The sequence below is a fragment of the Saimiri boliviensis genome, chromosome 3 (assembly GCF_048565385.1).
Source record: "Saimiri boliviensis isolate mSaiBol1 chromosome 3, mSaiBol1.pri, whole genome shotgun sequence".
NCBI lineage: Eukaryota > Metazoa > Chordata > Mammalia > Primates > Cebidae > Saimiri > Saimiri boliviensis.
Window position 1 is genome coordinate 166,003,140 of NC_133451.1, and position 18,856 is coordinate 166,021,995.

Below are 18,856 nucleotides of genomic sequence, written 5' to 3' on the forward strand. Positions count from 1 at the left end.
ACACCTTTATTTCCATTTTGTTTTTGATAATTACACTTAGGTGACTTGAAAAAAACCCATTTAAATTAAAAAAAATACTATATGGAGCTATATCACATTAATAAACCATGTGATATATTTTATTAAATTTTATTTTAATGAGACTCAGTCTTACTCGTGAGGCACATTTAAAATGTTTTTTTGTAAAAGTTGAGTTATATGTAACATTTTATGCTCATTTCTACTACCTAAGGATCTTAAAATGAGGTTACTCACGAGGGTTTCCTGTAAATATAAAACCTTTCCCTCTCATGGTCTTCATCTTTTTCATCTTTCTCAGAATCTTCACTAGTAGAAGATAAGCTGTCATCCCGTCGGCCCTCTTCACTTTGGAAAGGCATGCTTGCTGAAAAGCCTCCTGGAGTTTTGGGAGAACTGAACACGGAACATGACCCTTCACTGTTTGATGAGTAATGGGAGGGACCTTCAATGGTTACTGACAAAAGGTCAAGTTCTGTTTCCTCTGGAAACTGATTGTAAAAAAGAAAAAAACATAAATCAGATTCGTATTTCAATTAAAAAAAGAAAAAATATATAAATTTAAACATTTAAAAATTATCTCAAAGAGTTGAATTTCCTCACTCTGAACTGAAAGAAAGGTCAGAATCAAGAACATATGAAATGGTACCCCAAGGAAGGAAGCAAAATGGCCAACCTCAGAAAGTTATACTACTGACACACTAAAAATCAGAATGAAATTTTACTTTATATAAACATATTACTGTATTAATAAGTAAACACTGTAATTCTTTAAAGCAGAAGTTAAACATGGAAGCAAAAGAAACATGATTAACTGTAAATCAGAATGGCAAGAGCAATTAGTGACGGAAGAGCATGCAGTGTCAATACAAGGTTTATTGTTTTCTCATCATGCTACTAGATGCTTTTTGTGGATGTATCTTTTAAAAATGAGCCCCACATCAGTTAAAGAAAAATGTGCAAAATACAGTCAAAGTGAAGAATGCTGTATTTTGAGGTAAATACAGTTGGCTCTCTGTAAACCCCAACAGATTCAATCAAGTGCAGACAGAAAATATTGGGGGGAAATAAAATAATAGTACAACAATAAAAAAACAACAAACATAAAAGATATAACAACTATTTACAATATCATTTAAAGTGTACTACATATTGTAAGTAATCTAGAGATGATTTAATGTATATAGGAGGATGTGCGTAGGTTATGTGCAAATACTGCACCATTTTATAAAAAGGACTCAAATATTTGTGAATCTTGGTTTGCATGGGGGTCCTAAAACCAATCCCCCACAGATATTGAGGGCTGACTATACTTTGTATAAACACTATGTCACTAACTCAGGATTTCACCTTGAGGCCATTACATTTAAATAGGTCAAACAAAACAAAAGAAAAACAAAACACCTTCCTATGACCTAATTTTGATGCCCAGCTTCACAGAGTCACAGAGTTACTTGAGCAGTAAGCTTTTATGAAGTTTAATGTGCAAGGTAATTTATTATTAAAAACTACTAGATGCTGCTATTCAATACACAGTTAAGTCCTACATTGAAAATTTGAAATCCAGGTGTTCATTTTATATAGTATACGTGTTACTGAGTTAACAAGTAAATCAGATTGTTAGAACATCCACTTTTTAAAACTTTGGTAAGAGAGGGTAGATAAAATATTTCTTTGTTTCATTTTATATTTAATCATGCCTTACCTATTTTCTAATTTATGATTATAAAATACAATATTTAATCTCATATAATTTATGATTTTTATATAGTTTTTTATAGTACATGGCTAATTAAAAATGAGACTTGAATCACTTCAAATATTAATCCCTTTGAGAATCACCTAGCTAGTAGAACCCATTTCATTCATGTAAATTCTTTCTAAGTTTTCTTCATAAAAAAAGAACATGTTAAGCTCACTATATTACAATTAAATAGTTCTTAAAAAAAAAATCCAGTTCAACTAAATTCACTATAACTATGAGATATATGTTGAGACTGAAGCTTGAAGAGAGTGACAAAAGGGAAAAGAAATATTTGGATGAGTGCTTATTTTTAAATATACCTTAACAAAACGATCCAGACATCATTCCTCTACATTGTTTTGAACAAAATAATAATTTAAAAAATGGATAGTTTAATCAATATTATTTTACACCAGTGACTCAAAAGAAAGAATGTTCAATTATTGTTTGTTCTGGATTAAATTTAATTCTAGTTTGAACTAGTTAACTGATCTTTGTTTATGAAAAAATTCATTTTGTTGAATATAAGGAAAAACTACTTCACTTAGAGATTAGGAAATAACAAACTGTAGTTTTTTATTTATGATTTGGTTGAATTGATTTGATTATCTGAGATAGTCTTTTAGTTTTTAATATTAAACTACACAGAAGTAAAAACTAAAATAATTGCATGTAAGAAGTTATGAGATGTACATGATGAAAAAAATTCAAACAGTCTTAAACCATTATCTAAAATATTTCTAAGGTCTAAGTTTAGTTTGAAATGAAAGGAAGATATTTTGAAAGCAGGCAGATATTCAATGTGATTGATTAGTTTTAAAGCAAAATTGATGTTGTTTTTAGTAAATACCTGAAAATACCCTTCCCCAGGACTGCTGGATTGTGGTGTACTTCCCCATACTGTATTTTTCAACTTAATTAAAACAATAAGAAAAGTAAAAGAAAAAACAAAAACTCATGAAAAATAATAAACAATGACTTAAAAGTAAATATACAAAAAACAAAAGAAACATTTTAATATAATGTTTACTATGGTATGAAATTAGAATACAACTTTGAAGCTGATCTTCCAATTTCTGCTACTATCTATCGATACATAAAACACATAAATGAGTACCAATATTCTACATTTATATTTGTGTAAGATGTAGTTCAATATGGATTCTCCCTTGAAAGAAAAATTATTCAACAAAAACCTTTCTACTTAAGAGAAAGCAGTTACGGAGCCTTTACTGTGCATGTAAAATGTAAAACACTAACACCTGCTGCATGGCTCTCAGATGATGTTACGAGGGCAGTGCCCACTACTTGGTAATATACAGACAATTCAATGATCATAATCCATACTTTGACTGTAGTCAGAAATCAGTATTTTGAAACAGTATAATACCATAATTTTGTAATCTGTAAAAACTATTTAGCAATGTGTATCTCTAACAAATTATATATCTCTTACTGTATCCTGGATATTAAAAGTTACTCTAGGTCCAGGAGATGCTGCATCCACACGGATTTCTGGGAGCTCTTCAGTTTCTCCTACTCGAGAACTGCAAGTAAAATATAAAGTTATAAAACACTAATATTCTCATGTAAAAATATTCCTGGACTTTATAAAAGTCTGATTAATGGCAATACCATTCTGTTTCTAAATATTTACCTTATCAAAGGATTGAACTTTCTCTTAACCTTTAGCATACCATAAAAAAGACTCAATGTTTTGGTTAACTTAAAATTTTTCTAAAACTAAATCATATAAAAAGAATTTGTACTTCTTATAGTGCTTATATACTACTATTAAAACTGATTTCACTTCAATAAATGTGAAATTTCCATTTTTTTCATATGCTAAATGTCTATGTGACTTTATCTTTTCTAAACTGACATACTTAGAGCAGTAGCTACTAGTAAGCATGTTCTAATTCCTTTGGATAATCTGTAAGTTTACACATAAAACTTGTCTATCTTTCGAAACCAGTTTTATGTAAATAAAAAACTTGTCTAAATAGCAGTGTGCTTCATAACTAAAAAGCACACACTGTACTGTGGTTATATGATGAGGGATTCCTTAAATAACTTCTGAGTTTGATAATATCCACTATTATTGCTATTTTACTAATAAAATTAATTTCTGTTATCTTAGTTTTATGATTAGAACATAAAAAAAGCAGTTGACCTTGGTAAAAGAGTCAACAATTTTATTAATTGTTTCATTGACTGAAATACATATATTACCTTGTCCTTTCCATTCGCTTTAGAGGTGGTCTTCCAGAAGCAGAAATGCTTTTTGATCGGCTGTAACTTGGTTTGTAACTCAAACCCCACTTATCCTTTAGGGAAGCAGCCTAATGAAATGGTAGAGAAAAAAATGTGACTACAGGTGATTATTTATTGTTGTAATATTTGACTTCAAATAAAAGAAAATATTATACTATTAAATAAGTTAGCTTGTTTTCCCTAAGGGACTTTCTTGTCACTTAACAATATAAGTTCAAAGTAGAGGAGGAATCAGCTATTCTTTGGTCCTAACACCAACTAGGAGGCACAATGAAAACATGAGCCACCACCTGACCTGAGAGAAAAGAAGAAAAGAGAAAGTTTGGGGGCAGGGATGAGGGTACAGAAACAAGGCGAGAAGAAAGGAAATGATTTAAAAAGTAAGAATGGAGAAAGAAAATGAGAAATAAAGGTCTTGGAAGAAAGCTAGGTTCTTGGCAGGGGGACAAAAGACCACTTTTCTCCAAGGGCATCCCTGTTGTAGGACTCTTCATTACAACAAAGGAAAGTAAGAGTGCTAAAGACTTAACACTCTCACTGTCTCTAAATCCCTGTTCTAGAAACTAGTGACAGTACTAGATATTTAAAAGATTCTAATACAGTGGAGGTTTGGAGTCTAAGACGGGTAAAGGGAATTAAGGGGAATATTTGGAATGACATATGTTAAGAATGGAGATGTTTTAACAACCTTTCTAATTCTCTCTAGTTTATTTTTAATGTCAATGACCAAATATGACATGCAACAGTGGACAAACAATATTTTAATTATATTGTATGACTCTTGTGTAGACAGCAAAAATTTAAAATAGAAAATTATATGTTACAGATATCACTATCCATTATTGCTATCAGAAAGTAGTGACAAATAAATTGGAGAGCAGTATTCAAACTATATTCTCCAGGAGTTTAGAAGTGATCAAGGCATGTGGTCCCAGCTACTTGGGAGGCTGAGGCACAAGGATTGCTTAAGCCTAGGAATTTGAGGTTTCAGTGAGTTATGAATGTACCACTGCATTACAGCCTGGGCAACAGAGTGAAACCCTATCTCTTAAAAACAAAACAAATAAGTGTCAAACTATGTGAGGCCAAAATTAAGAGAAATGCAAGGAGAAACAAATGAATAACAGTTTGAGACTTCAATAACCCTTTATCAGAAATGGACATCCAATATACAAAAAAAATCAAGTGTTGAACTCAACACCACCATCAGTCAACTGGATATAATCAACACCTACAGACAGCTTCATCTAACAACATCAGAATACACATTCTTCTCAAGCTCACATGGAACTTTCATGAAGAGAGACCACATTCTGGACCAAAAAGCATACCTTAACACATTTAAAAAAATTCTAAATCATAAAATGTGTGCTCTTAGACCATAGTGGAATTTAACCAGAAATCAACAACAGAAAGGTATCTGGAAAATCCCAAATGCACTGAGATTAAATAACACCCTTCTAAATAGCATTAGTTGAAGAAAAAAATCTGAAGAGAAATTTTAAAATATTTACATTAAACGAAAATGAAAACACACATCAAAATTAGTGGGATGAAGCAAAAGCAGTGCTTAGAGGACAATTTATAGCACTGAATGCATACATTAGAAAAGATCTAAAATCAATTAAGCTTCTACCTTAGAAAACTAGAAAAAAGGACAAATTAAATCTGAATTAAGCAAAACTACCTTAGAAAACTAGAAAAAAGGACAAATTAAATCTGAATTAAGCAAAAGAAAAATAATAATAAAAATCAGAGTAGAAACAAAAAAAAAAACAGGAAATCAATAGAGAAAAATCAACAAAACTAAAAGCTGGCTGTTTGAAAAGATCAATAAAATTGGTAAGCCTCTAGCCAGGATAACTAAGAAAAAAAGCAAGACACAAATTACTAATATTAGCAATAAGGGAGGGTATATAACCATAGACCCTATGGCTATTTCAAGAATACAGGAATACATTGAACAAATCTATGCCCTCAGATTTGATCACCTAGATGAAATGTACACACAATTTTCCAAAATGGAGAAAGGAGAGAGATAATCGGGAATAGGCCTACATTTATTAAAGAACTGCATTAATAACTTTACAAAACAAAAACACCAGGCCCAAGTATACTTGTGAATCGATAACTCCTAAAAAGTTATCATTAATTTAAAAACTGAAGCAAAAAAAGGGCATAACGGTTTTTTAAAAAAAGTTTTCTACCCCTAGACTCAAACTCTAATGGGACTAACTAAACCTGCAAAAAAGAAAGATTATAAAGTGCTAACAATGCACAGTAGCTGAGAGGTAAATTCTGACCAAGGGAAAGGGGATAGGGAAAGAACAGACGTCTTAAAAGATTTCACAAAGTTAACATTTTTTGCAGAGTTCAGATTAGAGATTAAAAGCAAAAATGATTTCGTGAAAGACAAAACACGATGTCCAAGGGCATAGATTTATAGAGTCCTAAAGCCTAGGTTGGACTCTTGGCTCCCCCAGCATTACTGGCTATATAACTGGTCAAATTACTTCACCTGTTTCCGTTTCCTCATCTTTAAAATAGGAAAATAACACAAGCTACCTCCTAAGGTTGTGTGAGCCTTTAATGGATTACTAAATGTAAAGTGCTTTAGATGGTGCCTGGTACACAGGAGATATGATAGGAAAAAATCAGGTGGTTTTGTCACCAGCATTGAAAGAACAAAGAGCACTCACTCGCATACTGGACCTCCGTAATTTTTTACGAACATCTCTTCTAATGTCATTCACAGCCACAGATTCTAACTGTTGGTAACGTTGAATTTCTTGGTTTATGGTTCCTTCACTTGCACCTAATTTTCTGGAGGCAAAACAAATACAGCAGTTATTGTAAAGAAATAACAAAGTTACATAAGCAGAATATGTATTTAAAAAAAAATAACAAAGTTACATTGATTTTTACTTGCTCCTTTTTAATGCTTTCACTTTGCAGAATACCAAAGATGATTATGCATGGACCAGCCAAAACCCTCAATAAGTTTAACAGTCATATTTGGCGAATGTTAAGGAAACAAAAACACGTCTCTCTAATGTTTGAGGAAATTTGTGTTATCCATTGCTCCATCAAGAGTCTCTTTGGCAATCTCATGAAAACCACAGGCCCACTCTGCAGAAAAATGTCTGAATGTAAAATTCTACATATAATATAAGCCTTGGGTAACATTTTGGAGGAAGAGTATATTTTGCTTTATGTCATTTTTTCCCTCTGAGAACAAAACTCAAATTGTAATCTAAGTCAACAGGAAAATATGAATCACTGCATGACAACTTATAGACAAGTGTTAGGCAATACCTTTTGCTGTACAAAATGCATATATTTATGTAAGGTCCTTGATTGTTAAAAAAAAAAAAAAGCATCAGTACAAGTGTAGGCAGATTAGAAAAGATGAGGCATGACCATTACCTTTTGGGAAAATAAAATTGCAAACTTTAGCAGGAAGAATATTTACTGTAATAGAGAAAGCATTATTTAGCAATATCCAGCAGGCAACAGATAAAGATTAGTATATTTATTTATATATGCATGTGAAGATACATATAGGAGTAAATACACAGGTAAAGATACATATATGTGATATAAAGTCAACCATAAGAAATAAGTTATGAAAAAGCACTAGGATTTCATGTCCAACTTTTTTTTTTTTTTGAGACAGATTCTCATTTTGTTGCCCAGGCTAGAGTGCAATGGCACAATCTTGGCTCACTGCAACCTCCTCCTACCCCCAGGCTCAAGCGATTCTCCTGCCTCAGCCTCCCGAGTAGCTGGGATCACAGGCACACACCACCACACCCAGCTAATTTTGTATTTTTAGTAGAGGCAGGTTTCACCATGTTGCCCAGGCTGGTCCTGAACTCCTGACCTCAGGTAATCCACCTGCCTCAGCCTCCCAAAGTGCTCGGATTACATATGTGAGCCACAGCGCCTCATGCCTAACTTTATGACTAATGAGTGTATGATCTTGGCCAAATTATTAAACAACTCTGGACCCTGGTGATACAACAGATAAACTAAAGAGTTTGTATTAGCCCAAATACAGTTTCTTCCACTTCTGTCATCTTATGATTCTAAAATTAGGAAACATTATATTAAATTAAAAATCAGTATACATACTTCAGATCATCTATTACTTTGGCCTGTTCATTCAGTTCTCTGATATCCACTATACGCTTCATAATTTTTCTTCCTCTAAGTTCTCCTGGCTGGCTAGCAGATGCTGCCTGTCTTCGATAATCTGTGGCTTCCTGAAAAGTCAAAAGTTTATCTGTCAATACCACCCTCAAGTCACACAGCAAATCTATACTATCACAAAATTAACACCTTAAATCAAAGTAAGCATGCAAGAATCAAAGCCATCTATATCAAGACTGGGATTCTCCACTGATTTAAATCCCTTCATTTTCGTAAGGAATCTATTTAGTTGCTACCTACGTTTCCCCATGAGTGTGCTCTGCATGCTTTCAAATGGGATTGGCTAGACTGAGGGGAGCCCCACATCTCTGGGTCACACAGATAATCTGCAGGAACAGAATAGCGCTGATTTGGGGGTGTCAGGCCTAGTAGGTGATTTACAAGTCGCTGCCCAAAGGTGAGTTTGTGGCCATCTCCACTTACTGAACTTCCATCTGAACTCTAAATAATAAACAATAATATTAATTTTAAAAAAATTTCTTCCCAAGAACAAAACTATTTCATGGTACAATAGTTAAAAGATATTTAAAATAATTTTTAAAAATTAATACTAGAATGAATCAAAGAATAAGTTTTTTGACCACAAAATAACTTGAAAATATAGAATGTATAGTATATATGGAAATATATATTTTAAAAATGTATAACTTCGTTTTGTAAATGCACTTTTCTTTGAAATTCATTTTGAACAACTTTACTGAGACATAACTCATATACCATAAAATTCACCCATTTAGTATATTCACAAAGTTGTACAACCATCATTAAAATAGTTGGGAATATTTTCATCACTCAGAAACCTCATGCCTATTAGCAATTTCTTCCCATTCCCCCATCTCCACCACACCTCTCCCTACTCTCCCAGTGGTAGGCAGCCACTAATCTACTTTCTATCTATATAGAGTGGTCTGCATTTCACTTTTAATATGATTATGTTACCTGCAGGTTAAAGCACGAGTTGGATGATGGTCAATATGTAACACAGAACTCGATTAAAAGACAGTTAATTGAGTTAATTATGAAATGTAGACACAGCAAATCACCACTCCCTTCTCTTCCTCCACAAATACCCACTATAATATACTAAATAACACTGAATAAATAATATCTCCATCTCAGGGTAAAAGCTAGTCCTGAAAAATTCTAACAGTGACTTTACTTACAGTATGGATAGTGGGAGACATAGTATCAACTTCATCCTCATCTGACAGATCAGCTATGTTCACTGAATTTAAGTCAGCAATGTCATCTATGTCCTCCTCTCCTGTCAGTGTTGTAAGAGTATTGCCCAGAGCATTAAGCCTTTTGCCAATGTTAGGATCCATGTGGACATCAATCCCACACATTTTCCACAATACATTGAGTGTCCAGGTTCCAGCGCTACTACTTTCTGTTTAAATAAAGAAGTTGCATTTTTGGTAAGTCCCGAGTATAGAAATGGAAATAACTGTACAAAGTAATAAAATGGATGTTGGCCACATGCAATAACTAATTTCTTTCACAGCTAGACTTGTCAGAAACATCACACTACAGGCTTGATTTCTCTATGTATATACAGTGTGCATCTAATGTTTCCTCTGTATAGCACCCTCCTTTTTTTTTTTCCTATGAACTACAGGTTCCCTCCCTGACCCCAAGATGATCCACCATCCCATAGCTATAGTAGGAATTGCCATGACCTTAGCTCATTAAACAGAATTAAGTAGGTAAATGATCCAGGTGAAGGTCAAAGTTGGAAAAATAAGATATTGTGCCTGGACTTGAAGAAAGATACAAGACTCCACCATGTTTCTTGCTATGTATAAGAAGGAGGTTTTCAGTTAGAAGAAGCAGCAGCAGAAAAAAACAGCAGCCAGAGGGGAGCAAAGAAGCAAAGACAAGAGCTACAGAGAGTCTTAGTGACAGACGGGATCTTCATTCTAATAGTTCCTGAAGGCTTCTGAATTGACCTGGTTCCTTCTCTTCCCTAAAATAGCTATTCCTAAGTTTAACTGTAGTCTGCAAATATTCTTTTAATAAACAACCCCTTTTGGTTAAGCTAGCCTGAGTGGGTTGTTGTCACTTAAAACAAAAGTCTTGACAAAGACTTATTTGTGACCTCAGCTGAATATTCCCTAACCTTTTCAGTACTCTGTCAGACTCTAGGACTTGGTGCTTTCTCAGGATGAGCAATAAGGTAACTCAGGATGAGCAATAAGGCTAGACTTGCGAAGATAACAGAATGGCAAGGAGAGACTGGAAATCTACTAAACTTAATCAATTTCTACCCTCTCAACATTTTAAGAACCCTTAAATAAATATCTCTTTAGCTCACCCTTATAACAAGTAACATAATAAAAATTACATTGTGCTACCATCTTAGTCAAGATACATTATCACTTTTAACCTCCAAACTGGTTTCCTGGGCTTTTTTGCCCTCTAATCTTTGAAAGTGTTCCTTTGATAGTGTTGTCATTTGCCTTCTTGTTCAAAAACATTCAGTGGCCAGCCTTCCCACTGCCCAACAAATCAAGTCTAAACTCCTCATTTAGGCATTTAAGATTTTTCTGTCTTATTTTTTAATCTAACTCTATTCTAGCCAAATTGGAGAACTCTGAATAGATAGTGTGCTTTAACATCATGATGCATGTTATATTATTTTCTCTGCCTTAATTTTCTCTGGCCCACATCTCCCAGTTTTTGCTTAAGAAAGATTTTTTCCCATACATATGAGTGCTTGTTTAAATATTTGTCCTTCCCATGAAGTTTTCTCTGATCCCAGTATTCTCCCATATTTGAAAATACTATCTTCCTTCTAGACATTTCAATGGCATTAGCAACTGGAATTTTATGTTTTATTATACCTGTCACTTACTTCCATGTAATTTTGCTGCATGTGCTTTATATACATTTTAAGAATTTAAATGTATAGAGGATAGAAAGTGTATCTTATTCATTTTAATCTTTTCTGAAACATCTTGTGTGTGTAATGCACACATATATGTATACACACACACACGTATCTGATTAATAATTGTTAAATAAATACAAATATGCTAATACAAAGGTTTTTTTAAATTAGTGAACACCAGAATTACCTTAGCCAAAAAATTCTCTTGCCATTTAAAATAAAGGCAGAATTCTATCTACCACAGATAGCAAAATAATGCTGAATGTGAACCTACCAGCTGCTGCTTGTCCTGTAGTTCTTGAACATACTTCGTAGGTGCCATCTGGAACTACACCTGTACAAAAATCAGCCCAAAAATAGTTTTCAATAAAAATACATCTGTGATTATATATTCTACTCTTAATTTTTCACACAAAGATTATTATCTAAATACAAAGAGGATTACTATCCTCTCTAGATTTTAGTTCTTAATCTCTGGAATGAAAGGGCTATCTTAATGACTCATAAGATCTATTCCATATTTCACAATATTTTATTCTATGATTTAAACAATTTAACTGCAGTTTTAGTTTTATTTTCTGCATGTGATTTCCTTATTTGAGTGACAATATCTGGCCAACTGCTGTGACACACTAGATGGTTTTTCCACCAATATCCAGGATGCTATGACAATTTGTCATCATGAGAATGCAAATGACTTAAAAAAGAATTTTTGGTAACTAAGAGCTGCCACATTAGGTTAGACACATGATTCAGCAGTCATTACCTTCTCTTTTGACATGGAACATTTTAGAACAAAAAAATGGCTTAAGGCCATGATGTCAATCTCAAGATCATGGATCTATCTCCAGAATATATCTACTTTAACTCTGAAACATTTACTACTATCTAGGTTTAATCTGATAACTTCAGCTTCAAAAAAGATAATTATAATTGTTAATTCAACAATTTTAAACATTAAAAGGTAAAACCACTTTTAAACAAAATAAACTCTAAACATAGAATTAATAAGACCTTCCTCAGTAATCCTTAGAAGAAAAGAAGTATCAATCTAAACTTGAGAGTACATATATCTTTAATGTCCTTTTGCAACTCACTCTGAATCCTAAATTGGTATTCAAATGTTACTTAAATTTGAGCTTGCTATTAATTTTCTAGGAACTCTGGTATTACATTTCTGTCTTTGAAACATTTCAAAAGGGAAATATCCTTCCAAATTAGAAATATTATAACTCAGTTTGTGAGAGAGGATCTATCTGTTATGTGGTGGTGTTTTTTTTTTTTTAAAGACTGCCAACAAGTTTAACATCTAAATTATATCTTTGAACTGTATAGTACCTGTGTCTCACATACAAATTCTAATTAAGAAAGAACTAGATCTGGTTTTGAAATATCACCCAATTCACCTTTGTAGTCATGGTTTCAAATCTGAACAAGTAAGACCAACATTAGCCTTTCGAATCCAAGAATGCTAGAAGGAAAATAAACCCCTTTGAAATTTGAATAACATAACTGAGGCCAAGTGAAAGGAAGAAATAGTAAATAAAAAGGGAGTAACTTTTAGGATTTCCTATCCTAAGAAGTAGCAGAGAATTTTTTAAAACTAAGCCTAAGGGCTAGGTGTGGGATTATAGCACCTATAATCCCAGTGCTTTGGGAGGTCAAGGACTCAAGATCATTTGAGGCAAGAAGTTCAAGATCAGCCTGGGCAACATAGTGAGACTCCATCTATACAGAAAATTTAAAAGTCAGCTGGGTATGGTGGCATGTGCCTGTGGTCCCAGCTACTCGGGGGGCTGAGGTGAAAAGATTGCTTGAACTCATGAGTTCAAGGCTTCAGTGAGTTATGATGGCACCACTGCATTCTAGCCTAGGCAACAGAGCAAGACTTTGTCTCTAAAAAAAACAACAAAAAAATTAAGCTTAAAAAATGAATATATAAAACTCACAGAATATACAGCCATGATGAATTAATAAGGAATATTAAGATTTTTAGAAGTAGATCTGGATCCTGAAAATGAGGACTAAGAAATCAACTAGCTTCCCATAATATCTGTGGTTTCTGTATCACAGACAGAATGATGACTTGGACCAACCATTAGTCTGAATCTAGGATGGTAACTCTTTCTGCTCTGATGACAAATGCTACCCAGGTTTTAACAAAGAGCTTGTCGACCTCTAAACTTCTGATGGTTTAGTCTGTCTAAAAACACACTGATGAAATTAGCCTAATATTTAGCATCTACTTAAATCATTCTTTGAACTTTTCCTGTAGATTGTGCTTGCTAATTTTTAATGCATTTCTCAATAAACATTATCAAGAGGAAATTTTGCTGGGCCACCTTTTTTCTAGAGTATGTTTTATTTTTTATTTTTTATTTTTTTGAGACGGAGTTTCACTCTTGTTACCCAGGCTGGAGTGCAATGGCACGATCTGGGCTCACCGCAACCTCTGCCCCCTGGGTTCAGGCAATTTTCCTGCCTCAGCCTCCTGAGTAGCTGGGATTACAGGCACCCGCCACCATGCCCAGCTAATGTTTTGTATTTTTTTAGTAGAGACGGGGTTTCACCATGTTGACCAGGATGGTCTCGATCTCCTGACCTCGTGATCCACCAGCCTCGGCCTCCCAAAGTGCTGGGATTACAGGCGTGAGCCACCGCGCCTGGCTAGAGTATGTTTTAAAAATGATCTGTTAAAAAAAATTCTAAGGCATAACCCTACAATTCCTTACTTCTCTGCCATATACACATCACCCTTGTTCAAAAATATTGAGGTATACTTACTAATAATAAAAACTACATTGGGAGGCCAAGGTGGGTGGATCACGAGGTTAGGAGTTTAAGACCAGCCTAACCAAAATGGTGAAACGCTGTCTTTACTAAAAATTCAAAAATTAGCTGGGCATGGTGGTGAGCTCCTATAATCACAGCTACTCGGGAGGCTGAGGCAGAGAATTGCTTGAACCCGGGACGCAGAGGTTGCAGTGAACTGAGACTGTGTCACTGCACTCTAGCCTGGGCGACAGAGCGAGACTCCATCTCAAAAACAAAAAACAAACTATAAACTAGTGAACTTTGTCCATTTTATCATTTGGAAATTTTATAAATATGTCAATTACATAACTACTCTCCTTACCTCCTTTTGGCCTCCTCCCAAGAAACCCAGACAACAAGCATGTTACAGAATTATTTCACTAAGTCCCCTCTTAAACCCAAAATAAATTATTCTGATCCTCATGATTACCAGCATATTAGTGTTCTGTATTATCAGAATATATACTGAGATGCTGAATTATTTGTTCACTTTTAAATGTGTATTTCCAATTTTGAGTAACAGCATATTTCTCATTTTATATTTCTTATGCATTTACCCTTTAAGATAAACTGTTAGGGAGATGGTTTACTTCCTTTTTTTCCAAATATATTCTACTTATTTTAATAAATACAATGATGGTAAAGCTGTCATCTTAATAAAAATCACTAACTTTAAATTTATTTTTCTTTTATTAAAAAAATATATGTTTTAGTGATTTTTAAAAAAATATATGTAACTATTGTGTAAAATAAAAAATCTATAAAGATTTCTGTTGTAGGCTAATATTGGTCTTTTGGATAATAGGCACGAAGTATTTCCGTATCAAGTCTTCTCAGTAACCAGAAATATTTCAAAGAAATCCTGCTATTTTAACTATAATTACCTAATGCAAAGCATTTGCGGGAGTTCAGGACACACTGTCCCAAAAATGGCACCTTGCCATGTGGAAGGTATTTTAAATTGAAGGCATTTGAGAAGCAGCAGATGCAGGAAGGACTTTGATTTTCCTCTGAAGCAGGTCATATGACCCACATGTGAGAAATGAACTTCCTCAACCCAGAGGAAAGGAGCATCCTCACCTCCAAAATGGAGGGACACTAAGAGCAATCTGAACAAACAGGTCTTGGTTAGTTTTCCCCAGTTTACTACCCTGAACTCATACCCCTTTTTGTTTTCTCCTATTGCTCTACAACTTTCTACTCTTCATCAAACCTAGTACAAAAATAGTAAGGTTTAGCCATTTCTTTGGATCTTCATTTCCTAATGATGGCTCCATGTCACAAAAAAAATCCTCCTATTAAATAAACCTGTATGCTTTTCTCTTATTAATCGGTCTTTTATTACATAAGACCCAGCATATAACCTAAAAGGGTAGTAGAAAAAGATATTTTTAATTCCCTACACATTAAAACCAAGAATTTCGCCTATAATTTTTGAATGCTAAAACTAGATTATTGGTGTAAAAATAATGGAAACTTTTCCCATTCTTCAAAGACTGGGAACTAGAAAGATTTCCCTCTAGTGGAGAGAGGAAGAAATCACATAAACAATGGGCTCTGACTTTCTAAAGTTATTTAGTCTAAGATTGAGGAATTTCAGTTCACAACCTTTTAATTTCTCATTTATAATTTTTCTTTATTAAGATTAATGATGCTTTACTAACTCTGATATAATATTTAAAATATAAAAATATATACAAATAAACCCCTATATCTTCATATGGCTTATAAACACAGCTTTAGTTAAACCCAACCTTGAAAATTATGGGATTGAAGGAATTCACATTATACTCTGCACTTTACAAATTTGAACATGTCGATTTATTTATGTCAATATTAAGGCTGGAGTTCCTGGTCCTGGCTATTTACAACCTGTTCTGTTTTTATGTTGAGTTGGATATTACATATTTATCATTTTCTTTCAAGATTCTGATAGGACAAAGACGCTTTTATCTGGTCAAACATGGATAAATCACAGGAAAATTCAGGGAGTGTACAAACATTCAAATATTATACTACAAAAAAGAATGCCTGGTTGGTTTACTTACCAAAACTATTCAAAGCTGTAATTTTTCACAAATACGGTTTGTTACCTGTAACTAGAAAAAGCCCTTCTTTCTCAAAGTCTAAAAACATTGCTATATCTAAGCATCTTTTAATTTTACAAATGTTTTATTTTTTAAAAATGTTTTATTTTTTTAATTTCTAAACCACATATACAAATAAAAAACACTCACAAGCATTCATCACTAAATCCCCACGAATTTCTGGTTTCCAGTCATCCCATGATGTCTCAAATCCATCAGCAAAACGGATACAAAAGTTTTTGAAATGCCCTTTGCTAACCAGAGATTCTGAAGAGCAAGCAGTGATGAGGGTACTTTCAATGGTTAATACCAAAGCAGATCCAGTGTCAAGGTCTCCAGTATGATTAGACTGCAAAATACATTAAAGAAGATATAAGACAAAAGGTGACAATTTTTAAAACTTAGAAATCTACACAGGATACACAGGAACAGAAATCTAGAAAGAGTCAAGCCTAGTTATGTTCATTAAAGAGCACCTTGGAAAGATACCTTTTAAAAATTAAATTGCTCGGGAGGCCGAGGCGGGTGGATCACGAGGTCAAGAGATTGAGACCATCCTGGTCAATATGGTGAAACCCCGTCTCTACTAAAAATACAAAAAAGTAGCTGGGCATGGTGGCACATGCCTGTAATCCGAGCTACTCAGGAGGCTGAGGCAGGAGAATTGCCTGAACCCAGGAGGCGGAGGTTGCGGTGAGCCGAAATTGCGCCATTGCACTCCAGTCTGGGTAACAAGAGCGAAACTCCGTCTCAAAAAAAAAAAAAAAAAAAAAAAATTAAATTGCTCTTGCCATTTGCATTTTTTCTTTACTTAATGTACAAAGGGCTATCTACATTTCTGTCTCAAGCCTCTCTTTTAGTTGTGGGGAGATGCTCTCACTATGTTACCCACCTGTGTGTTTATGGCCTTCTTAGGCCCTGCTTATCATGCTACTAAAAAACCACTATATTTCAGTTCCTGAAACATAAGCAGACCAATGCTGCCCATCCTCAACCCAAAGTTTTCTTCTATGCTGTCTTACCAAACAGAATCCTAAAAGATAAATTAATTCAACAACTGGTTATGAGTTGTTAAGGTAAATTATAACAGTAAAATCTCTGCATTCTACTGTTAATAACTGTTGCTTCTTGGCCTGACAGGTGTTCATAGCCTTTTCTCTCCCTCATACACACATGTGCATGCAATTGCATATTCCTGAGAACTGGTCCTAAATTGCAAGGAGAAAATTCCTGCTTAATGTACACAGTGCTTTCAAGTTTCATTACCATTAAATATTACAGTATAAAAGCATTTTGGAATTCCCTACTCTATTACAGGTAAGTTTATTAAAGAGTATTCCTAAATGTCCTTTTATTTCTATCTTATAAACAAGTCCATACCAATGACTTCCTTGACAAAAAAAAAAAAACAAAAAAAAACCAAAAAAAACAATAAAATGATTCTGAAACTAAGCTTCTATTTATGAAGGTAAAAACTTAAGAGTTATCTGGTGGGTATCAGTCTTCTCACTATTCTGAAGCATATCAGAGTGCTTCAGAGAAAAGTCCCATGAGATTCAGGTTTAATAAGAGATAAATAATGGTTGAAGGAATTCAATCTTACTTCCCACCTAGTAAACAGTTATAAACTGTTATCCTGAAAAATGTATTGTTATACTCTAGATACTTAGAAATGGCTATGTAGAAATGCCTGGCTCTTAATCCTGGAATATGATTTGACTTTTTTGTACCTGTGCAGTATTTGTGATAGGAAGGCAAATTCCCAGATCATTGACAGTGAGCTGGAGGAAAAGAGTCCCAAAGGCCTGGGCTGATGTTTGCTGGATACCAGGTAGCATATCTACTACTTCCTTTGTAGCCATGTGAATATCCTTATGTAAAGCCATTCGTTGTTCATTCCAGTTGTCATAGGCAGCCTTATAATTCAGCCAAAACAGCACAGCTTTTGGCAATTAAGGCAGGGCAGAAAGAAAATTAAAATTAGCATTGTAAATCTCTATATTAAGAAAAGCTCAAAAGCTGCAAAATACTGTTGCTCAATAAAAATTACACCCAGAAAACTGTGGCATTAGAATTAGGAAAGATCAAAGAGGACATATAGTCACGATTTTTATAATAACAAATGAAAAAATAAAACAGAAAGCAGGCAACCACATAATGGCAGAAAAAAGAAGAAAATCCTGGTCTGTTCATTCACTCTAACTTATTTGTGAAATGCCTCTTATATGCTAGGTACTGGGATGGAAGAACAAATGAAAACAAACATGGTACTTCACTTCATCTGTAGAGCTTACTGTTACCACTTTTAAAATTCTTTAAGGAAAGGTACATAATGCTAAGAACATACCATTAAAAGGATTTGATTTACAGAGATAGGTCCAAGATGTTTGAGCTTGTTAAGCAGAAATACACCTTAAGGAAAACCTTCATTTCAAGACAGTGTATAGATGGAGGAGCTTCTTAAAAGGACATAAAGATGGAGAGGCCAGAAAAGTAGGAGAAGAAGCAAATGCAGCTTGAGCATCCCTAACCTGAAATCCAAAATACTCCAAAATCCTAATTTTCTGAATGTTGATATGCCACAAGTGAAAACTTCCACATCTGAACTCATGTGAGACTGCAGCCAAAATCTTGTCAAAACTTTGTTTCATTCATAAAATTATTTAAAAATATTTTATAAAATTATCTTCAGGCTCTGCGTATATGAAATGTAAATGAATTTCATGTTTAAACTTGGGCCCCAGCCCCAAGATATCTCATTATGTATCCAAAAATATGCTAAAATCTGAAAAAATCCAAAATCTGAAACATTTCCTG

The 18,856-nt window shown here is 33.9% G+C and overlaps 1 protein-coding gene across 10 annotated transcripts in view; it reads right to left on the bottom strand.

Annotated features, from left to right (window-relative positions):
* Positions 1-18,856, bottom strand: part of BLTP1 (bridge-like lipid transfer protein family member 1) — a 217,450-nt gene that overhangs the window by 32,258 nt on the left and 166,336 nt on the right. For 7 of the 10 annotated variants that reach the window (XM_039479082.2, XM_074396938.1, XM_074396937.1 and 4 more), the window contains 11 exons: positions 17,770-17,981; positions 16,190-16,388; positions 11,413-11,472; positions 9,412-9,638; positions 8,489-8,689; positions 8,171-8,301; positions 6,736-6,859; positions 3,995-4,104; positions 3,219-3,309; positions 2,613-2,675; positions 256-509 (listed from right to left, as the gene is read on the bottom strand). In XM_039479082.2, the coding sequence (XP_039335016.2) occupies positions 256-509; positions 2,613-2,675; positions 3,219-3,309; positions 3,995-4,104; positions 6,736-6,859; positions 8,171-8,301; positions 8,489-8,689; positions 9,412-9,638; positions 11,413-11,472; positions 16,190-16,388; positions 17,770-17,981 (1,672 nt within the window). The remainder of the gene's footprint in view (positions 1-255; positions 510-2,612; positions 2,676-3,218; positions 3,310-3,994; positions 4,105-6,735; positions 6,860-8,170; positions 8,302-8,488; positions 8,690-9,411; positions 9,639-11,412; positions 11,473-16,189; positions 16,389-17,769; positions 17,982-18,856) is intronic. The other 3 variants (XM_074396942.1, XM_074396940.1, XM_074396943.1) reach the window with 3 other exon arrangements.